The sequence below is a fragment of the Mirounga angustirostris genome, unplaced genomic scaffold, assembly GCF_029215605.1.
Source record: "Mirounga angustirostris isolate CCGP_5_RB_7025 unplaced genomic scaffold, mMirAng1.0.hap1 SCAF_2, whole genome shotgun sequence".
Classification (NCBI taxonomy): Eukaryota; Metazoa; Chordata; class Mammalia; order Carnivora; family Phocidae; genus Mirounga; species Mirounga angustirostris.
Genome location: NW_026991710.1, coordinates 73,600,193 through 73,621,520, shown reverse-complemented (window position 1 = coordinate 73,621,520; position 21,328 = coordinate 73,600,193). Strand labels below are relative to the sequence as shown.

The following is a 21,328-nucleotide window of genomic DNA, read 5'->3' as shown; positions in this document are numbered from 1 at the left end:
CTCTTATTATATAGTCATTTCTTGTTTAGAGAAAATTTAATTAATTTTTGTGCCATAGATGTCTTTGTCTACAAAATATATATAAAATTCTTATAAATTATTTTATGATCCTATTGAAACTCCATTAACATCTAAGCTGTTTGCAGTTTTCTTTGATCTCAAATTGTCTGAATTCTATACAAGAGCATCTATGAATTACTCCATTCTCTGGAAATGAATACTAAAGTTACTATGTTCTCCAGGCATCACTTACTGTTCTTTTAAATGCTTTTCACATTCCTTTCCTGGCTGCCATCTCTTGAACTATTTTCAGCATGGCTCTCACCTGTTTTATTTCATCAAAAGTTATTTATTAAGTTTAGTAATATCTTTTTCAAGGCAAATTTGGAAGATTATTTGCTTTCCCTGATGCTTTTGACCTCTGTCCACTTTTGGCATTTTTGTACTTGGTGTCACTTACTCTCAGCATTCCTTGTGACCTTTACTTCCAGAGAGTAAACTAGAGCAAATACGTTACTGAATATAACTGGTTAGAGGAGAAAGCAAAAACATCTTTGGTAGGCCACAACTGGAAGCAAGGAAGACAAAATAAACCATTTTTCCATTTTTGGTAAAAGGTAGCCAAAAGGTTATATACAGTGTATACAGAATGTTAAAATTGATTCCATGTGCTTCAACAAGTATGTTTAATTTCTAGAATTCAGACTGCTAGAATATTAAGTAAATCTGTATTTTTTTTTTAATATTTTATTTGAAAGGGAGAGAGAGAACACACATGCATAAGCAGGACGAGTGGAAGAGGGAGAGGGAGAAGCATACTTCTCACTGAGCAGGGAGCCTGACATGGGGCTCGATTCCAAGACCCCGGAATCTTGACCTGAGCTGAAGGCAAGATGCTTAGCTCACTGAGCCACCCAGGTGCTCAGTATTTCAATAAGTGATTTTTACTTGAATAAATAATTCTGTATTTCAAGTGATAATAAATCCGTATTTCAAGTGATTTTTACGTAACCAAGCATAGGACAATACTCATGATTTGATTTAAAATTTCTAAATATTATTGATTTACTCATTTTGAATCTAATATTTTTGAGTACCTACAAATAAGAATACAAACTCCCATAAGCCTTTACTTTCTCTCAACTGTTTTGGAGGATATTCCTCTAGGTCCTATTTGTGATTGTCTACCCCTAAGGCTGTGCAGAAATGAACAAGCAAGTGTATTGCGAATTTTCCCAGGCAGAATATTGTCTAACCCCCCTCCTTTTAGCTTATAAAAGAGAAGTACAGGTCATGCTAATGTTCAGCATTCACATATCAGCAACGATTTGGTTTAAGAAATACAATGGATCAGATATACATTGAATCAGTAATATCTGGATAGAAAACTTTTAATTTACTATATTGCCAACATTTGTCTCCCCTTACAGGATATATTATTTTTAATCAGTGAAAGATAAGCCCCCCTCTCAACTCCAGATGTAATAGATTTAGAGAAGAGGGACAATTGAGAAGATAACTTTGCAATGATGATCAGGAACTAAGTAAGAGGACAGCCCCAGTCAAGAGGAAAATTGCACAAACTGCTTGTTGCAGATACATTTATAATTTCCTAACCCAACTCTTAATGATTGAAAAATAATGCAAGAAAATGAAAATGGTGGCTCACCCTCCATTCCAAAAGAGTCACTTAGCGTATATCTTCCCTTACCACCACAGTGTTAAGGAGAATATCCAGATCATGAGTTTATCATCAGCGATGTGACTATTTGAAGACAGGCCATTATGGAGGTAATTAAGGTAACATGAGGCCATTAGGGTTGGCCTAAACCAATATGATTAGTGTCTTTATAAGAGGAAATTTAAGCACCCACAAAAAACAGTGGGGTATGTGAACCCCCCGAGGAAAAACCATGTAAGGACCATGCCATTTGCAAGCCAAGGAGAGAAGTCTCAGAAGAATCCAAATCTGCCAACACCTTGATCTTGGACTTCTAGCTCTGAATCTGTGAGAAAGTTTCTATTGTCAAAGCTACCTAGTCTATGCTACTTTGCTCTAGTGGCCTTAACAAACTAATAGAGTGTGTCATAGCAATTTTACTTAAAGCTATTATTTTGAACACAACTGTCATTTGCATGAGTCTGAAATTCTCTACTCTTTACATTTTCCATCTAATTAAAACAATTGTTCATATAATATTTTGACAGTACAATGTTTCTCAGAAGCTAAAGAATCCTAAATATATGATTCTGTTATTAGGTAATCTTACTTAAAAATTTTAGATTACATACTAAGTAACAATGTGGTGGTCACAGATTAAGGACTGAGGGAGGTCCTGTGATATAATTAAAGGACAACAGCGGAACTGATCAGGAGTGCTCCATTCCATTAAGCTGAGTATCAACGTCCAGAGAACTGTGTTAAAGTGACAGATTTCAGCACACGATGTAATCAGAAAGTAGACATAATGTCAAATAACAGTCCTCACCTGAAGGGACGACCAAAGAATGGGAAGAGATTTTGGGATCTCCTTCCAAGTAGAGAAAAGGAAGGCCATGCAGTTATCCAGAGAAGAGAAGCAGTGGGTTCTTGTAGGTTTATAGGATTTTAATACATTAGTCAGCAAAAGCAATTGGACATTTATGTGGGGATTATTTGTTCTACATGAAAATATAAATCAAAACAGAAAAGATATTCTCTAAGTTACGATTAAGTATAAAAAATGTTTATTTTCTTCTGTATATTTTTGAGGTGGCAACTGGCTTCTATTTGAAACTAAGAAAGGAATCATAAGTGATCTCTTCATTTATATATGAATAAATACTTCCCTGATGAAAGCAGGCTGACTTAATTAGACCATCTGGAGTAGAATATTTCTTTTGTATCAGCTGACATAAGCAAAGGTCAAGAAATAACTGCAGATTCACTTACATACAAAATAAAAACAACAATACAAAAAAAATCCCTGTGTTTAAGAATATACTTTCAAAAAAATACATAAGGCAGTGGAATAAAACCATAACTTGTTTTTATCTTTTCAACTGAAGATATCCCCAGGATTTAACTGAGTCTAAAAACAATGTATCTTCCTTATAAAAACAGGTATCTAAATTTATATTAATTAGAAAGTCAAAATCCTTGGACTATAATCCTCCTTAGTCCTCATCTCTTTGTAAAAACCACTTTAAAATTATAAATCTTTACAAATATCCAAATATTTTTGAAAACAAAGACTCATAAACAAAGAAAATACGTTGCATTTAACAAAAAAAATATGTTGCATTCATGAACCCTGAAATCAGAACCTTCATTTACTTTACCTATTGTGCACATCGATGCAAAGCTATCATGTCATAAACTCTGCCTAGTCTTTACCTGTTACATTGTTTTATAAGACTTGCCTTTATTTATTTTTTTTTTTATTTTTTTTAAGATTTTATTTATTTATTTGACAGAGAGAGAGCACAAGTAGGCAGGCTGCAGGCAGAGGGAAAGGGAAAAGCAGGCTTCCCGCTGAGCCGGGAGCCCGAGGCAGGGCTCGATCCCAGGACCCTGGGACCATGACCTGTGCCAAAGGCAGACGCTTAACGACTGAGCCACCCAGGCGCCCCAAGACTTGCCTTTAAATCATCCTGCCTGGACCTTACCGCTTTTTAAATATCCTCCACATTCCCCATTCTCCATAACCTCCTAATTTCCCTAGTTAGAGACCAAGTAAAACTCTGTCAATGTAGTGTTCTTTTTAATTGCAGTAGACTAACAGTTTTGCTTGATCAAAAGATTTGTTTCTTTGTGGTGTTTTGGTAGGTCAAGAGTCAAAAATTATAGCAGTCTCTTTGAAATCCCCGTGCAACCTGACTTAACCTCCTCTCCTTGAGACATGATCCTCCGAGGCCACCGAAGTCTCTCAGCAACAATGAGGTAAACCCTGCATTGTGTCTAACCTTTAAGTTCTTGTTGTCAACCTCCCAAACACAGTTTCTGCCTCCTAGAAATGAGAATGTTTTTTCGTAATCCTTTGCTTATCTAATCAAATTTGAAAGGCCTTACCCTAAATGAAAACACTAGCTGTTGTACTTACAGCGCTACTTGTAGTTTGTTTTCATGACTTTCCATTGTGAGTCAATAAGAAGAGGTCTAGCTACAAGCATTCATGAGTTTAGAAGGTTTTGACATACTGCTTTCCTTTAGACAAAACTCTTGAGTATCCTTTCCAAATTTTATAAGGACTTTCTCAGTCTTGTCTTTGTTGGTTCTACTTAGCTTAATTTTGCTTAGAGTTAGAGGGTTTGTTAGGTTCCCCTTCTGGGCTTAGGCCAGGTTCTTAAGACAGGAAGTTGCCCTGGCAAAATTTTCATGTGGTCTTCTCAATCTATTTGGCCCTCTAGGTCAAATTCCTGATTACTTGATATTTTAACTCATGCATGTTTCTAACTGGCATAATTCCATCCAGTACAATGTGAAGTTACAGAGTCAATTTGGGGAACCTTCATTTCATGCCTGCAGAAGCTGGCTTCCTCTCACTTCTCTCCTTTCCTCCCACTATTTTTTTCCTGCTTCTCTTGGGAAATACTGTTTTGTCACTGTCACATACTCAAGAAATATCTAATCTAGCTAATCAAATATATCCAAAAGAAAGTGAAAAAAATTAAATGGCGTGTACCTCTTTTTGATTTTTTTATTCATCTGAGGTACTGCTAAGGATGTTTTCTTTCTTACTGAAGTGGATCTAGTAAGTTTAGTTATGCTTAATCAACAGGTTTCTTTTGGATAGTCTCTTGGAATGTCAACAGTCTACAACCATAGAAGAGACCTTCAAATTGGGATTTTCACTCAGAAAATAGAGGGGATATGAAAAATAGCTTCTAAAACTTACAGGCCTTATGCATTTCTCCCTGCAAACAATGCTAAGTGGAAAACGTATATCCATTTTTCTCTTATCTATGATATAAAATATGAAATTAAGAATTACTGAGGTTCAAAAAAAAAAAAGATTTCTAAGGTTAAACAATGGATTCCAAGTAGATTTTGTTGTCCTATTTGTAATTTGTCATCTCAGAACCAATTTAGAATATAAAATCCTTGTCAGGGTAGGCCTTGAATATCTTTGATTCCCATGGAGTAGGCTAGTTCATGTAGAGAGCAAAATATTCCAACAACATGACACTCTGTCTCTGACAGAAGAATGACGGGAAGATCAGATAATATGAAAAATAATAATGGTAATTGTTACCATTTATTTGGTGCTTCCTATGTGGCAGGCGCCATGCAAAGAGGTTTGTACATATTAACTCATTTTATCATTTCAACCACCTTTTGAAACAGGAATAAATATTATGGCCTCGTGTAATTTTTTCAATTAAATATTGATTTGTAAACACAAAGACCTTTCACCTCCTTTAATGTCTGTCAATTCTGAGAAGGGGAAAAAAGGGAATATTTTATTTTTTAGTGAGTTCTTAAAGGTCTCTTCATCTCAAAATCAAATTGTAAATCACTTACATCTCAGCAACAAACTATAGGCACTGAACACTGAATAACTCTAGCTATAAAAGGAAGAGTTATCTTCATCTCAGCTTTTATATCTCAAAAAAGAATACAATATTAGCCAATATATATTTCCTTCCCAAAATTGTGTTATCACTGAGGATATAAAAGAATTTCTCATTCTACCAAACTCTACAGCAACCGAGAATGGGATAGCTAAAATTGAACAAAAGTAGAAACTTTCAGTCTATTCTGAATATTGAACAATAAAGAAAACATGTTAATGGAAGACAGTTCTGCAGAAAAAAATATTAAAGATAACTGGTAATCAAGACCTATTTCTTAGTAAAGATTTGTTATTTGATGCCTAAAGCGACAAAAGAAGTATTTTCTATAATTTCAAAATTATATAAACTATTAGATTTTAAGAGAATAATGGAACTTCCATACTTTTTGCTATTCTTTGCTGTTCTTATTTCCAAGAACAATACACTTTCTTCAAGTTTAGTTCAATCCTTAGAGCTCACATATTTACCTTCTTTTATTTTGTTAAAAAACAACTCTCTCCAGAGGTCTGTTGGACCTAGGAGAAGTAATATTGAGTTTTCCTAACATAAGCAATAACCTAGGCCTAAAATAATCTGTTTAATAATTCTAACTAAATTATATATGGAAAGAAAAATCAAAGGTGATTTGTATTTTGCTACACATGAAATAATGTTTGTGCTAATATTCCAGGTAGATAAATTATTTTGGAGTGTCATTTATCTCATTCTTTAATTTTTCTCCCTTTTAAGGCTCAAATTTAAAAATGATTTTCACTGAGGCTTTTCTCTGAGTAACAAGATCTCACTGGAGGCAGGAGGTTCATTTACAATCAGGTAGAAATCCCGGTTAAATAATCACATTTTGTACAACATTCCACTAATCTCCCTTTTCAAACAACTATTATGATTAGTCCACTCCATTTATAAACAGTGTGCATGTATAAATATGCAAAAATACTCATGTAACTTTTTTTATCGAACTAATATCTATTTTCAAATATTTCACAATAATACAAGTGATTTAGGTGCTGCCCATCTCCATTTCCTTTGGAAAAGTAGTTTATATTTTAATTGCTTCTTAATTTATATTTTTATACAGCACGTAATGTTTAAACGTGGCCTTCCTGTCTAGCAATTAGCTTTTTAATAGTATTTGCCACTTAGCTAAATAGCATATTACTGCCTGCTTCAATTTTCCATGCATGCTCTAACCATTGTCATTATCTCAAATAAGTAAATAGAACATTTTAAACAACATGTCTTAAACCTTCTTATAAATATTTGGTAACAGGCCCTAGGTATTACATCCATCAACACCTAGTGGGAAAAGCTGTCTTTTAAACTAAGACAAATTAATTCATCTTAAGAAGTAATCATTGCTATTAAATCTTAATCACAATAGCATTCGGATAAAGAATTCTAAGAGACGGCTTTGAGTAAGAATTTTCTAAATCCACACATTTCAAATTAACGTAGTCAGAAGTATACTATACATCACTGTAAAGCACACATAATAGAACACAGTAAATAGGAATCAGAAAGATATGTGGCATTTTGTAAACAAGAGAGATCAGGAGGCTTTTAACATAGTCATTACACTCTTTGTTTATAGATCACCTACCCCTGAGACTTGCCAGAACAGTGTTCACAACATATTTCACCTAATTGTCTGATACTCTTCCGAAGTCTCTTACCATAGAATATATAGGGCTTTATAAACACGGGGAAAACTAAGGTGAGTGTTAGGTTAAATAGAAATATGCCCATGTAATCCAGTGTTGCACAGAGATCAAGTGAAGTGGTTGTTTTGAATTTTAATAGTCACCATTTAGTTTATATTCCGGATTGTTAGTGTCAAGTGTCAAAGACAATACTGGGCTCTCACTGATCTGATGAACTTACCTTCTTCACAATCACTCCACTAACCTCAGGGAGAGACCCAAAAAATGTTATCCCCTTTATGCAGATGTATATATTATATTGTAGATCATTAAAATTTTGACCTTCACATAAATCATAAAACAGTTTTAAGAAAAAATAATTTAAAACACATTATCAACATGTTCTTTACCCACAAGTGCATTTCTAATAAAAACAAAGTCGGAGAAAATGAAAAGAAAAAGCAATAAAATTTAACAGTAACTCTTATCAATAAAAACCAGTCATTTGGCTTTTAAAAATAACATAAAAAACCACAAAAGCTTGATAAAACAAATGAAGAATTTCGCTATCACTTAGCAATGCCATTATACGGGCATATGGATTTAACATAGTTACTACTGGACTAGGAGACAACAGGGAGAAGCTGGGTAACTCCAAATTCCATTTCCTTAAAGGCACTGAATGAGCAGAGATAAACTGTGGCAGTTCTGCTTGGATGTGAACTTTCCACTGTAGAAGTGATGAGCTAAGTTCTTTCTCTAAGTAGATCCATTTTGGTCATGTCTGGATGAAAGTGGTTACCCTCCCAAAACTAAATGGTTCTGAGGTCTTCCTTACACACCCCCACCCCCACTCTCTCTTTACAAATGACCATATCCTTATTACCTTGCTTTCCTATAACATGAAAAATATCTGAAGACTTATCTACATTTCACTTTCTCCAGCTCTTCTGCCAATGTGAGCCAATTATTATGTGTCCCTCAAAAGGAATAGATTATTTTGGGTGGAAACAGCAAATCAATAGGAAAGAGGCCCTAAATAACAAGTTTACTAGGATCTAAAATGCCAAATACTAAGAACACACAACTGGAAATTAAAACAGCAAAGGAAGAAAGGGAAAATACTTTGTAACTCAATACAGAAGAAATCTCTTTTTACAGAAAGAGAGGCCACAGATGGGGAGGGAGTAAGTAATATTTACTGTCTCATTTTGTAAAAGAAAATAGTTTCCCTTTTACCAAAAAATCATGAAATAAATATCATTTTAAAATAAACTTACCTTTTGGGCAACAAGAAAATACTGATTTACAGAATTAAATATCACACTCTACCCCACCCCCAACAATCCTAATCACAAATATAGCATTTACACACTTTAGCATGGAAAGAATTTTAATCGAAGTTAGGTCTGCGCATTCAATTAGAATTAGAAAATCATAATACATATAATGGGCATGATTCAGTATTGGGTTTGATACTACTTAAAGTTCCCCTCTTTATAAAACATCTGAGATAAACAATAATTAGAGAAAGCTTTAAAATTGCTAGTCTTACCAAAGCAACTTTACACTATCAAATAATGCGTGCCGACTCTCTAGCATATGCCGATGGCCTTGGATAGCAGAGCAAAGAATCCCAAATGCCATAAAATGTCTGCATTGTTGGAACTTTGCTAATCTCTCAGTAAAACATGTTAAATATAGCTTTGTGATGTTGGTTTAAGAAGGCCTGCTGCCCCATCGGGGGGGTCCTGCTGCTGCAAAAATCCATTTTAACAGAAACGATCTTTGCCTAAAACCAGAGAAACAGTACTTCCTCTGGTTTCAGAGAAACTAGCGCAAATAATACATTTACATAAATGTGCAAAATGTGCTTTGCCCAGAGTGAATGGGATATAGGTACACAAAATTCCTCTCCACACATTCTCATCACCATTCTCGTCATCAGTCACCATCACCCACCATATCACTGCAACACTTGTAAGCACTTTCTCTTCTTCCCTTTTCCGCTCCCTTGACTTTCTTACCTCTCTCCCTCCTTGTACTGCCTCCGGTCTTTTCAGGTTCAAACCCTGAAAGAAAGAAAGAAAAAAACCATATTATTGCTGGCAAAGAAGTAAATAATACTTAGTAACTAGTAGTGGTGCGAACACTTTGAAATAAAATAATTCTCTCAAGGAAGATTTATATACAGATGACTATCTCACACATATGCCGACACTCTATCTGAGGAAGTCTTCAGATGTGCTACCAGAGCATTTCTTGCTAAATCCAAGATCATAGGTAAAAATAAAATAGCAATAAAATAATAAAATGCAAGCATTGGCTTTAGCAGTGATTGCCTGTCTCTTGGTGAAACCACAATCTAAAAGGTACTGTCTAAAACTGAAGTAGCACATTTAGGATTTTCTGTGAGCATAAGATGGGAGAGGCTCATTCAGCCTGGGAATGGGCATCCACACAGAGGCCACCGAGGAGATCACATCTAACAGTCTTCGCGGCTGAGGAGGAGTACCTATTGCATACAATACTCTAAAAACCTGGCTACTCCAAGTGTGGTACCTGGGAACTCACTGGAAATACAGACTATCCATGAGGATGTAACGTACATCAGGGTGACTATAGGTAATAATACTGTACCGCGTATTTAAAATTGGTAAGAGAGTAAATCTTAAAAGTCCTCATCACAAGAAAAAACTTGCAAAAATACGGTGTTGAGTGTCAACTAGACTTATTGTGATCATTTTGCAGTGTACACAAATATTGGAATCATTATGTTGTATACTTGTAACTAATGTTGTATGTCAATTATGCCTTAATAAAAATTGCTTATTATTTTAAAAAATGCAGACTGTCAGACCCCACCCAGGACACGCTGAGCAAGAGTATACATTTTAACACACTTTCCAGGTAATTCATTGGCATGTAATAGTTGGAGAAGTACCTCTTTGAAAGGTCTAGGAAAGATAAGAGTGGATTAACTGGCATACGTAGTGAAGTGGGCACAAAGGAGTGGATAAAGGAGTGAGGGGGAAATAAGGTTATAAAAATGACCAAATTGTGAGGTGTTTAAAGAGAAGGTGTTTGGACTTACTCTTTAAGCAAATGCTTACTTTGATAGAGTTTTTGAAAATTGAGATTAAATTTTTAAAATACCAAAGACAGACATAAATGAGGACTCACATACTCTTCTACTTTAGTCTATAACTACATTTCATTTTTTCCCTTTCTATTAGAAACACTATCAGGGGAAAAACTGAAAAAAAAATTCAAATAAATATTGGAATTTATCTTTATCATAAATTATTTTCACATGTCTCTAAATTATTTGATTTAGCTTTAGAAGACATGGTTTTAACCATTTTATAATTATCATTAAGAATTTTGATCAAGTCAAACTATTTCTCTATTTCTGATGAAAACTGAAGAGCACACAACTCCAACTGTATATTCTACATTATCATCAATACATTTGGTGAGAAAATTGGCCTACAAGAAAGATATGCTAGACTTAAATATTGCGTTTATAGTTTTATATTTTGGAATTTAAGGAAGATTGCTGTTTCATGGTTTTGTTAAACAGCACATCGGAAGTGTGATACCTTACTCATTAGGTATATCTTTTCATTTGGTGACAGCATCTATGTTTACAAGGTTTATAAAAAGTTTTTAAAATTTTAACTCTTCATATGTAAAACTCATTTCTTGAATTGTGTAGACAGACACACATTAACACAAATATTAAATAAGTCCATTTTACTTGTAAAAACAGACTATTACTCTGTTGACTCTAGAAATGGCCCTAGAATCAATTTGGCAAACCAGTTATTCTTGTAAATAAATGACAGCTTGATTTCTGAGTCTAGAAAATTACCTACATTTACAGAATATGATTTTGAAAAGCCTAAAGTTCATATGGAAAAAGATATAAAACAAAATATCAGAACATTTCTTAAACCTGGCAGTGTAGGTTAAAAATAAATTCTAAAGAGGCATTCATGCTCATAACTTTTAGAATATGGGAAACAGTATAATTATATGCTTTTGAATTTCAGACTGATATGGGTTTAAATCTCCAGTTTACCATCTTCTTCTATAAGGTAACAGATTATATCTCTCAACCTCATTTTTTTGTACTCAAAAAATAATATCGTGGCTATGCCATAAGGTTTCTATGAAGATTGAATGAGTAATATGTATATAGCACTTAAAGGACCAGACACAGTATATCCCAAAATAATAATTATCTCTTTGTTCTTCCTCCTCTTACTCTAATTTTTATTATCATTATTACATATATAATGTGTCTAAATAGAAGACTAATTTGAACAAAATGTCCCTGTTTTATGCCTTTTATTTGAAGAATGCAAAATACCTGGAACATATTTATAAACAACAAACAATGAGAATGTTCATTTGACTAAGCGCAAGTAAAGTGTTTTCTGCACACATTTTCTCATTTGGTACTCATGACCACATTTTGAGGTAGCTATTGCTTTCATAAAATTTTGGGGAAAAATTACCACAATTTTTCAGTTTCCTACTTCCCCTGCCATCTAATTCTGGTACTCAAATTAAGCGTTAAATGGCTTGTTAGAGTTTCATCAGCTGCTGACACTTAACTGTTTCAAAGTCTTTCTCTTCTCTTGAGACTCTCACTTTGTGTATTTTCTGTCGCTATACCTTCAAGTTCATTGATATTTTCTTCTGTCTAATCTGCTATTTGTCTCATTTAGTGAATTTTTATTTCAGATATCTTAGTTTTCATTTCTATATATTTTTAAAGATTTTATATATTTTGAGAGAGAGAGGGAGAGCCCTCACGCGCACATGAGGGGAGGGGCAGAGGAAGAGAGAATCTTGAGCAGACTCCATGCTGAGCGCAGAGCCGGACATGGGGCTCAATCTCATGACCGAGATTATGACATGAGCTGAAATGAAGAGTCAGAGGCTTAACCCACTAAGACAGCCAAGTGCCCCCATATTTATATTTTTAATAGTGTTTTGAACTTCTTGTCTTTAATTCTATCATCTCTCATTTCCAGGTGGGTTTCTATTGACCAAATTTTCTCCTGAGCATGAGTCATATTTTCCTATTTCTTCTCATGTCCAGTGACTTTTTAACTAGTTACCAGACATTGTGATGTTCATTTTGTTTAGTGCTAGATTTTATTACCTTAGAAGGAGTTAAAATTGATTCTAGCTGAAGGTTAATTTACTTGTGGGTCTAACAAGTAAATTTTTTTACTGATGCTTGTTTTTTAAAAATTTTTAGGATGGGCCTCAAGGACTGGTTAGAGTGATTCCTCCCTATTACTAAAGCTTGACCCTTTGTGCTCCCTACTGAATACTCCATGAAGATTTTCAGAACAGTGAAAGCTCTGGGAATTCATTTGCTTAAAGTTCTCTGTCAATTATTCCTTTTTGGCAGTTTTTCACCTGGCCTTGTGAAATTCAATTCTACATTTATAAAAGATCACTACTCAGAATTCTCAGGGTTACACTGATACAGATTTCTAGAATTCTTTCTCCGTGTATTTCCCTCCTTTGTGGTAATCTTCCCCACAAATTCTAGTTGTCTTGTTCTCTCCAAACTCAGATGTTTGTCTCCTCAAAGACCCTGAAATTCTCTCCTAGCTGTCCCTCCACACACCATGGTCCAAATATTGCCTCCAGGCAGAAATCTAGGTATTATAGGTGCTCTTGATTTGTTTCCCTTCTCCCAGGCATTACAGTGCTTCTCTATTTTTTTAATGTGTGAGAACTGTATTACATGTTTTGTCCAATTTTCTAACTATTACAGCAAGAAGGCAAGTCATATAGTCATTACTCCTTCATGAATAGAAGCAGAAGTCAAGGTATGTATTTTAAACTTACTTTTTCAAAGGAGAAAATCGAAGCTTACAAAATTTAAATTATATGATCTGAATATAGAGCTAGAATATACAAAAAAGCAAAACTTAATCCAATATTTTAAGAGGCTAGATACCAAGTTAACCCATTCATTCTTAATCAAGTTTCTTTAAATTCACAGTAGTCAAAAATGTTTAATATGTTCCATACATAAGAACACAAATTTATTATAACATGGAACTCATGCAGGGGTCATGAAGATTCTTCAAGGCAATGTAGTGATTGAGAGGAGCTGGATTTCAGAACTTTAAGAAAAAGCACACCTGTTTGAATGGAACAGGAGCTGGAGGGTAAGCTTGTCAGCATAGATATGGTATATTGTGTAAACTATGTAGAAAGCTTGGTCATAATTTAAGCACTGAATTATTGAAAGACCAATCTTAAGACTGAAGACCTGAGTCAGAGAATTTGATGCCAAGAATATGGAGCCATATGGGCAAGGAATAATGATCTAAAAGGATTCTCTTCATACTAACAGGGCCTCAAGCAAGATTGTGTCTCAGTGGAGAAGTCAAATGATCTAGGGCATAATGAGATTTGCTAAGAATTCTGGAATTCTATTTATGATCTGGGAGATGGTAAGCCCTAAGGCATGACAGAAATTGGTCTGAGTACCAAAGTAAGACTAAGCTGTTAACTCAGAAAATCAGGTAGCTTGCGTGGGGAAAGCTTTTAAGGGAAGTAGACTGTGACTTCCAGCTTCTATGAGGAAAACTACATCAGTTTTGATTTTTGCTGACTCTTACTGTCAGTAACTTAGTCAGTGCTTTGGAAGAATAGACCATAAGATTCCCCCCAACTAACTAAGCAATAACATTCAAGAAAAGGAATTATGTTCAAAAGAAATATTAATCTCAAAGAACCCAAGCTCCTTCTTTGTGTTCACTCAGCTAGATACCACACAATTTTCACATTTTTAAATGAAAAAATACTTGGCATTTTCATATTTTGCATAATCTTCACTAAAATACATATTGAAATAAGTCAAAAAGAAATGAACGTTTTAACACTATTCACTGAGTTAATCTTGCTCTCAGGAAGACTTGAAGTAGGTAAGAACAGCAAAAGTATATATACACACAGACACACACACACAAATATATATGTGTACTGGTTGACTTAAAATTAAGATTTACAAAATTTTCACTGATACAAAAACCCGCTTCATTATTCTTAAACAGTCCAGATATAATACTTATTCAACATGTCTTGAGAAAATTGTAATTAAAAATACTCTGGCCGATATGAGTGAGCAAAATGTATTTCCCTCACTATACAGATGTTCTCACTAGAGACTATAAACTCTTCCTGTTGATAAAAATTAAGCACATGAGATCAAACCAAAATGTTATACACTGTAGGTAAAAACAAAACAAAACAAAGCAAATGTTCTACAGTGTGCTAAAATAAGATAGTTTAGTAAGGCATGAAGGTTGAAAATCTATTACCAAAAAAAAAAGAGTTTCCTACCCAAATTTCTCTTGCAGAACAGCATTCAGATGTCTGCATAAACACCCCAGTAACTATGCTATGGTATGAGGTTATCTTTGTCTAAAATATATATAGTAGGGAGATATTCTCCTTTATAATGATTATAAACTCTTTCCGAATTATTCATGTCATAAAGATTTCCCTTGCCTCCTTATAAGCAAAAAGTCAGAAATATAGTATCCAATACCCTTCTCTTAAGTTGATTTGCTTTTCCAATATGGAAAACTATAGAATGAACAGAGGAAGTGGATATTTCCTTTCCAGTACTGTGAAGATTTGTGATGATTTCCCTTAAATGTAGAAAGTAGTTATAATTTAACTAAATGGAAACAAAATTAATTTTTAAATGACATAAATAGGGTGCCTGGGTGGCTCAGTTGGTTAAGCATCTGCCTTTGGCTCAGGTCATGATCCCAGGGTCCTGGGATCGAGCCCCACATCGGGTTCTCCGCTCAGTGGGAAGTCTGCTTCTCCCTCTCCCTCTGCTGCTTCCCCTGCTTGTTCATGTTCTCTCTCTTTGTGTCAAATAAGTAAATAAATAAAATCTAAATAAATAAATAAACAAATAAATAAATAATAAAACGACACAAATAACTGTAAATTTTCACATGTAGCCTCAGGTATGGTGGAGGCATAAGAAAGAGCTAGAAGAAACTTTAACTAACTGGTAGTTCAACCTCTTCATTTGACAGATGAGGTGGCTTGTAGCAGGGAACCAAACTTTGTAAGTGGCAGATTCAGGGCCCGAACTCTGGTCAGTGGGTCCTGAATACAGGACTATCTTTCTTTTACCAAATTGCTTTAGTAGCTCTATTATAAATCATTGTCTTAAAAGCTGTAAAGCTTTTGGAGCAATTCTTAACCATTTTATGTCTCAGGTTCCACAGCTGTACAACTGAGAAAATTTGTAGGAATAAATGAGAGACTCCACATAAAACACAGATCTTTGCCTAGTCCCTAGTTAACCCTAATATGTACTTATTTTTATCAGTAGCTTAAGATGTTGCTGCTTTTTGATATTATCCAAATGAAAGACTATTAGTACAGTTATAAAAATAATTAGTATTTTGGGGGTGTTCTATATGTGCCAAGCACTGCTCTAAGTGTTTTACCTGAGTCAATTCTTACAATAATTTTGTTATATATCCCAACCAAATAGTTTTTCCCACAATGACCTTGCAGTTGTTCTGCTCTGTTTTGGGACTGATTTCTTTAGACAAAATAAGATGTGCCACCTTAATTCTTGCCATTGTTAGCTTCATTTTGCAGCTATGGTATATGGCCCCAAAGAATGACTGGAGTGTGAATAAACACTTTTGGACTCTTGGCTTCTATGACTACATTCTTCTTCTTAAACAGGGACATCATTTTAAGGAGAAAATCACATTTTGGAAGATGAGGACAATGTTAACTAAAGATTTTGGTTTACCCAGCAAGAAAATGCTGTGGAGGTGGAAAGATACAAGAGTTGTACTGGATGATCTCTGGTGAACTTTAAAATCTAATATCTGCACTGTTTTAATTTTAAGACAGGCAGATTGGTTCTCTTACAGGTTCTTGCTTTGCATCTTTCCATCTTGTATGGCTTCTCGGTGAGACTGATGAGACTACTCAAGAAGTAAAGAAATTCCAGTGAATTTGAACACAACTCGATACACCTATTGTCAACCTTATCTGGTTCCTAAATTCAGGTTTTCTTAATTTGGATGTCTGCTTTTTCATCTATCAGTTTGCTGCACGGACTTGAAATTCAGTGTCAAGTTTCAATTACATTGCTAATAAAAAATCTTCAGTTGTATATATGGATTCCTAACCTTAGCCTTATTTAGGATTCATTTTGTAAGTGACAGTATTGAGATTTGTGACTAGTCATAGGTTTGCAGAATAGACTTAGAAATTCAGAAACTTTCCCAAGGCTGCTGAACCTACTTAAAAACTGCAAGAATCCACTCTTGCATATAATGTCCAGTCTTCCTTTAAGGTTAATGAACATAGTTTAAAAATACTTCATAATTCCTTTATTCCTCTTTTAGCCTTTATATTGGAAACATGTTTTTTAATACTACTTGGAAATTGTAAGTCAGAGATTTATAGGGCACCTGTTTGAAATTTTACAGAGTTATTGGGATACGGGCTAAAATCTATCCTAAAACTAGAAACAAGCAAGTGTCAAAATGTGTTAAACTTTGTTTTCCCTTTTCTTTTTCAAAGTTAGTCATTCTAGTCATCTTTGAAACTTTATGCCCATTATATCTGTAATCCATTCACTGGCTGCTTCGAATTGCTCCTCATCTCCCTTTTCAAAAGCCAAGATATGTCATTATTTTCAGGGACTTCACCATTCTTCACAGTTAAAGTTCTGACATTTTAAAAATGGAAAATCATCCCATATTTCCTAAGTAATAATGTAACTACACCACAGGATATTTTTAAATGTACACATATGCATATAACATGTATGAATGTATTGAATTCTTACTAGAATGACCTTTTTGTATTCCTCACAGTAATTTATTCCTCACAATTATACTATGTTGCAACTGCCATTATTAATTCCCATTTTTGTCATAGAATAATTGAGGCAGAGAGCTTAATTAACTTATCTAAGGATCCACAGCTAGAAGGAGGTAGAGTTTAGTACTGAACCCAGACTATATGATGACAAAGTTTCTTATGCCCCTCACTACACGTACTACCTCCATGAATAACTATAACTTTATGTTTTATGTGAATTGAGATGAATTAAATTGTGAATTAAATAAATATATGTTTAATAAATGAATAACTAAGTATCCCATTAGATGAGTAAGCCTAATTCTGGAATTATATTAAAGTTCACTTAAACCATGTCATTTTTACATCCTGGAGAAGTAAATCCAAGATAAATTCTTGGTTTTGAATTCATTTAGGTTTTGGCAATAACTGGGGGGGAAAAAAAGTTAAAGTAAATGAGATTGGATTCCAGGGTTCCTGATTTCTTGGAAAGAAATGTAATATTCAATTGAAGTATTTCCTGGGGCAGATAAAGATTAAAAGAAAATTAATGTTACTATGTGGGCATAAATAACACTTCATAGGGTTTGTCTGTGATTATCATTGCTCTAGGCTAACTAAAATATTAAACAAGGATAGCATTTTCATGCCTCCAGTATTCTAGCAGTGATCATCTTGGTATAGTACATAAGTTAAATTTCTTCTGCTCCAACGACTCGGGTCCTCATATTTTATAAACTTAGATACAATGAAGTTTGCCCTAAAAATGGAGTATTTCCAGTGTTTCTGATGTTCATAGCTTGGTGGTCGTTAATGAAAAAGAAGGTGTCCTTCCATTTCAGATATGAGACAAATCAACAACATATAACCTCTGCTAAGACTTTATATAATATTATTTCTGACCTCTATTTGTTAATCGAATTCTTAAATAGGAAAGACACAGTTTCAGAAAACAAGTAACCCTAAGTACTGTCAATGAAAGGCAGACTGCTTTAGAATTCTCTCATGGTGGTAAACATCAGTCTGACTGTGAATTTAAACAGATATGGGCATGATTAGTACTTAATGTGTGGAATGTGGCATCGTTAAATATCTGAAAAATTATTCTCTGGTTATACTAAGCTAATTGAATCATTAATCTGTCTACTAAGCTGCCTTTTACATTCTTAACCATGCAACATAAAAAAAGAATGTAGTGAAGTAGTTCAAAAGAGAGGATTAATAGTTAACATAAGGTTATCTATCTACCTATCATCTATCTATCTATCTATCTGTGACTTCCCATCTCTTCTTAATCCCCATTCCTATCATTCCATTAAAGAATCTGGTTCTCTTGACAGTCCTTGGACAATAGCAGGCATTCTTCTCTACCTTGGTTTTTGAACTAGGTGCTCATCCCATCTGGAATGCCCCTCACCTAGATGTCTGCAAGACCAACTCCAACAGCGTCTCGTCTTTGTTTACATTTTACCTTCTCAGTGAGGTCTACTGAGGTCTACTTTTATAACCCTATTTAATATTATAGTTTACTCTCTATTTCACCTCCAGGAACACTTAAAACCTGTTAACATACTGTATAAATTTATTATTATTATGTATTATCTATCTTTCCACATTACAAATTAAGTGACACAAAGATAGGGACTTTTGTTATTATGTTTTCTAATTTATCCCAATTGCCCAAACAGTGCATGGAGCATGGTAAATGTTAAATGTTTGTTGAATGGAGTATTTACTTTTCTATTCAACCATGTATCTAAAGAGTTCTAACTCAATCTGTACTATATTAGCTTATATTTGTGAATTGTGTAAGTGGTATTGGCTTTAGTGATCACATAAAATAAATTCATTTATTCCTATTAAAGTTAAATCAACAAAAATTAAAAATTGTATTTATAATTTTACAATTCTAAGGTTTCAGCATTTTCTTATCACAGTAGATCTTTTGACAACACCACACAGTGATTGTATGGGTTACTTGTGTGTGATCATCAACTATATGCCAGACTCTCTTCTAGACTCTGGGAAAATAGGCATGAAAAAAACCAGACAATAATTTTTATCCTTGTAAAGTTTAAAATCTAGTGATTCGGTGGCTCAGTCAGTTAAGCATCTGCCTTTGGCTCAGGTCATGATTCCAGGGTTCTGGGATCAGAGCCTCACATGGGACTCCCTCTAACCTCTGCCTGCCACTCCTCCTGCTTGTGCTCTCTCGTTCCCTTTTTTCTTTCTCTCTCAAATAAATAAATCCTTTTTAAAAAAATAAAAATCTGGTGATTACTTTGTGTTAACATATTTACATGTGAGTGTGTGTCCATAGATGCAATATTACTTTCTATTATTTCACTAAAAAATAGTGCATTGGATTCCTGCTTCCATTTATATGACAAGATAATATATTTAAAGAATTATTCTTCCACTATCAGATTTGGAGTGCAGAAAGCAATGACAGGGTTCAACTGAATTCTATTAAAGCAAGATCTGTGTGGAGAAATTTTTTTTTTTAAGATTTTATTTATTTATTTGACAGAAAGAGAGACAGCTTGAGATGGAACACAAGCAGGGGGAGTAGGAGAGGGAGAAGCAGGCTTCCCGCCAAGCAGGGAGCCTGATGCAGGGCTCAATCCCAGGACCCTGGGATCACGACCTGAGCTGAAGGCAGACGTTTATCAACTGAGCCGCCCAGATGCCCCTGTGTGGAGAAATTTTTTAACTGCTTCTTTTGATCTTATGTTACTAAATTTTTCATGGGCAAATTTTTAGTCACTTAAAAAAATGTCAAGCAGCAGTTAACAATATGGTACCCACACGCATTTATTTGGTTTGCAAAAACAACGAAATGTGTGGAGTGTTTCTTCTGTTAATTACTTGCCTTTCAGATCTTATATTGAATACTGTGGCTTGCATACGGTTTAAGTGAAATAGGTTATGTCTTTTATTATTATTTTTTTAAGATTTACTTATTTATGGGCACCTGAGTGTCTTAGTTGGTTAAGCGTCTGCCTTCAACTCAGGTCATGATCCTGGGGTCCTGGGGATGAGTCCTGCATCAGGCTCCCTGCTCAGCGGGGAGTCTGCTTCTCCCTCTGCCCCTCCCCCCGGTTCATGCTCGTTCTCTCTCTCTCTCTCTCTCATGCACACACATGCAAAAATAAATAAATAAAATATTTTTTAAAAAAGATTTATTTATGGGGGGGCAGAGAGAAAAAGAATCTTAAGCAGACTCTACACTGAGCACAGAGACAGATACAGGGCTCTATCTAGTGACCTTGAGATCATGACCTGAGCCAAAACCAAGAGTAAGGTGCTCAACCGACTGTGCCACCCAAGTGCCCATCATTTATTCTATATTTGTTTGTTTTAGCTAAGCAAACAAATGTTCTAGAAAGCACACCCTAAGACTCCTAATTCCCAAGGTTTATTGGTACAGCAAAATTTGTGTGCAAGTTCTGATCATATGGGGCTGAGAATTATTTTAGCTATTAAAATAATTTCAAACTGAATAAACCATCATGCTTTTATTCTGTTATCAAATAAAAACTATTTCTTTATCATTGATAAAAGTCATAAAAAGCAGCTTTCTCTAACTCACTCTTTCAGGAGGTTTGAGATTTCAGGTACAATGATGTCTATACATTACATATTCTGAAGTTGCCATCTTTTCAACAGATGGTTTTTCTCATTCTTCTCTGCCTTTTACTCTCTTTAGCTATGTCATTTCTGGAAGGAACCTTCTAGAAAATGAGGCACATTCCCCTCCTCCCAAGTCTGGTCTAACACATTTATTCACCCATACTTGTACACAGAGATTTGGGTAACTTCAGGTATTTTAGCTAGTGAAGTTTACGGGACTCTTGAATACATTGGATTTGAAGGACCAAAAGGACCATCATTCTTATAATGAGAACCATTAGTCCATATAGTTAAAAGAATCTGACCAAAGATACATAAGTAAATACTTCAAACATAGGTTTTCTACTTTAAATGTTACCTTTCCACAAGAAGGGCCTAAAGCACATTACTGATACGTTTTAAAGATGGTTCATTATCTTTCCTAAAGTATTCTTTGATTTTGTATTGCTAATAATGCCTTGCAGATGACATTTAGAGTTGCTATTTTTAACAACTAACAAATGCTCAAATGTTTTGGGGGGCATCTTAACTATTAAGCTAAACTTTTCATCCAAAAATTCTCCTAACTCACAGAGATCTTCAATCACTTGAGCCTACTACAT

At 34.5% G+C, this 21,328-nt stretch overlaps 1 protein-coding gene across 11 annotated transcripts in view; it reads right to left on the bottom strand.

The window, feature by feature from the left end:
* CCSER1 (coiled-coil serine rich protein 1) overlaps positions 1-21,328 on the bottom strand; it is a 1,348,832-nt gene that overhangs the window by 454,999 nt on the left and 872,505 nt on the right. For all 11 annotated transcript variants that reach the window (XM_064584812.1, XM_064584811.1, XM_064584807.1 and 8 more), the window contains one exon: positions 9,224-9,268. In XM_064584812.1, the coding sequence (XP_064440882.1) occupies positions 9,224-9,268 (45 nt within the window). The remainder of the gene's footprint in view (positions 1-9,223; positions 9,269-21,328) is intronic.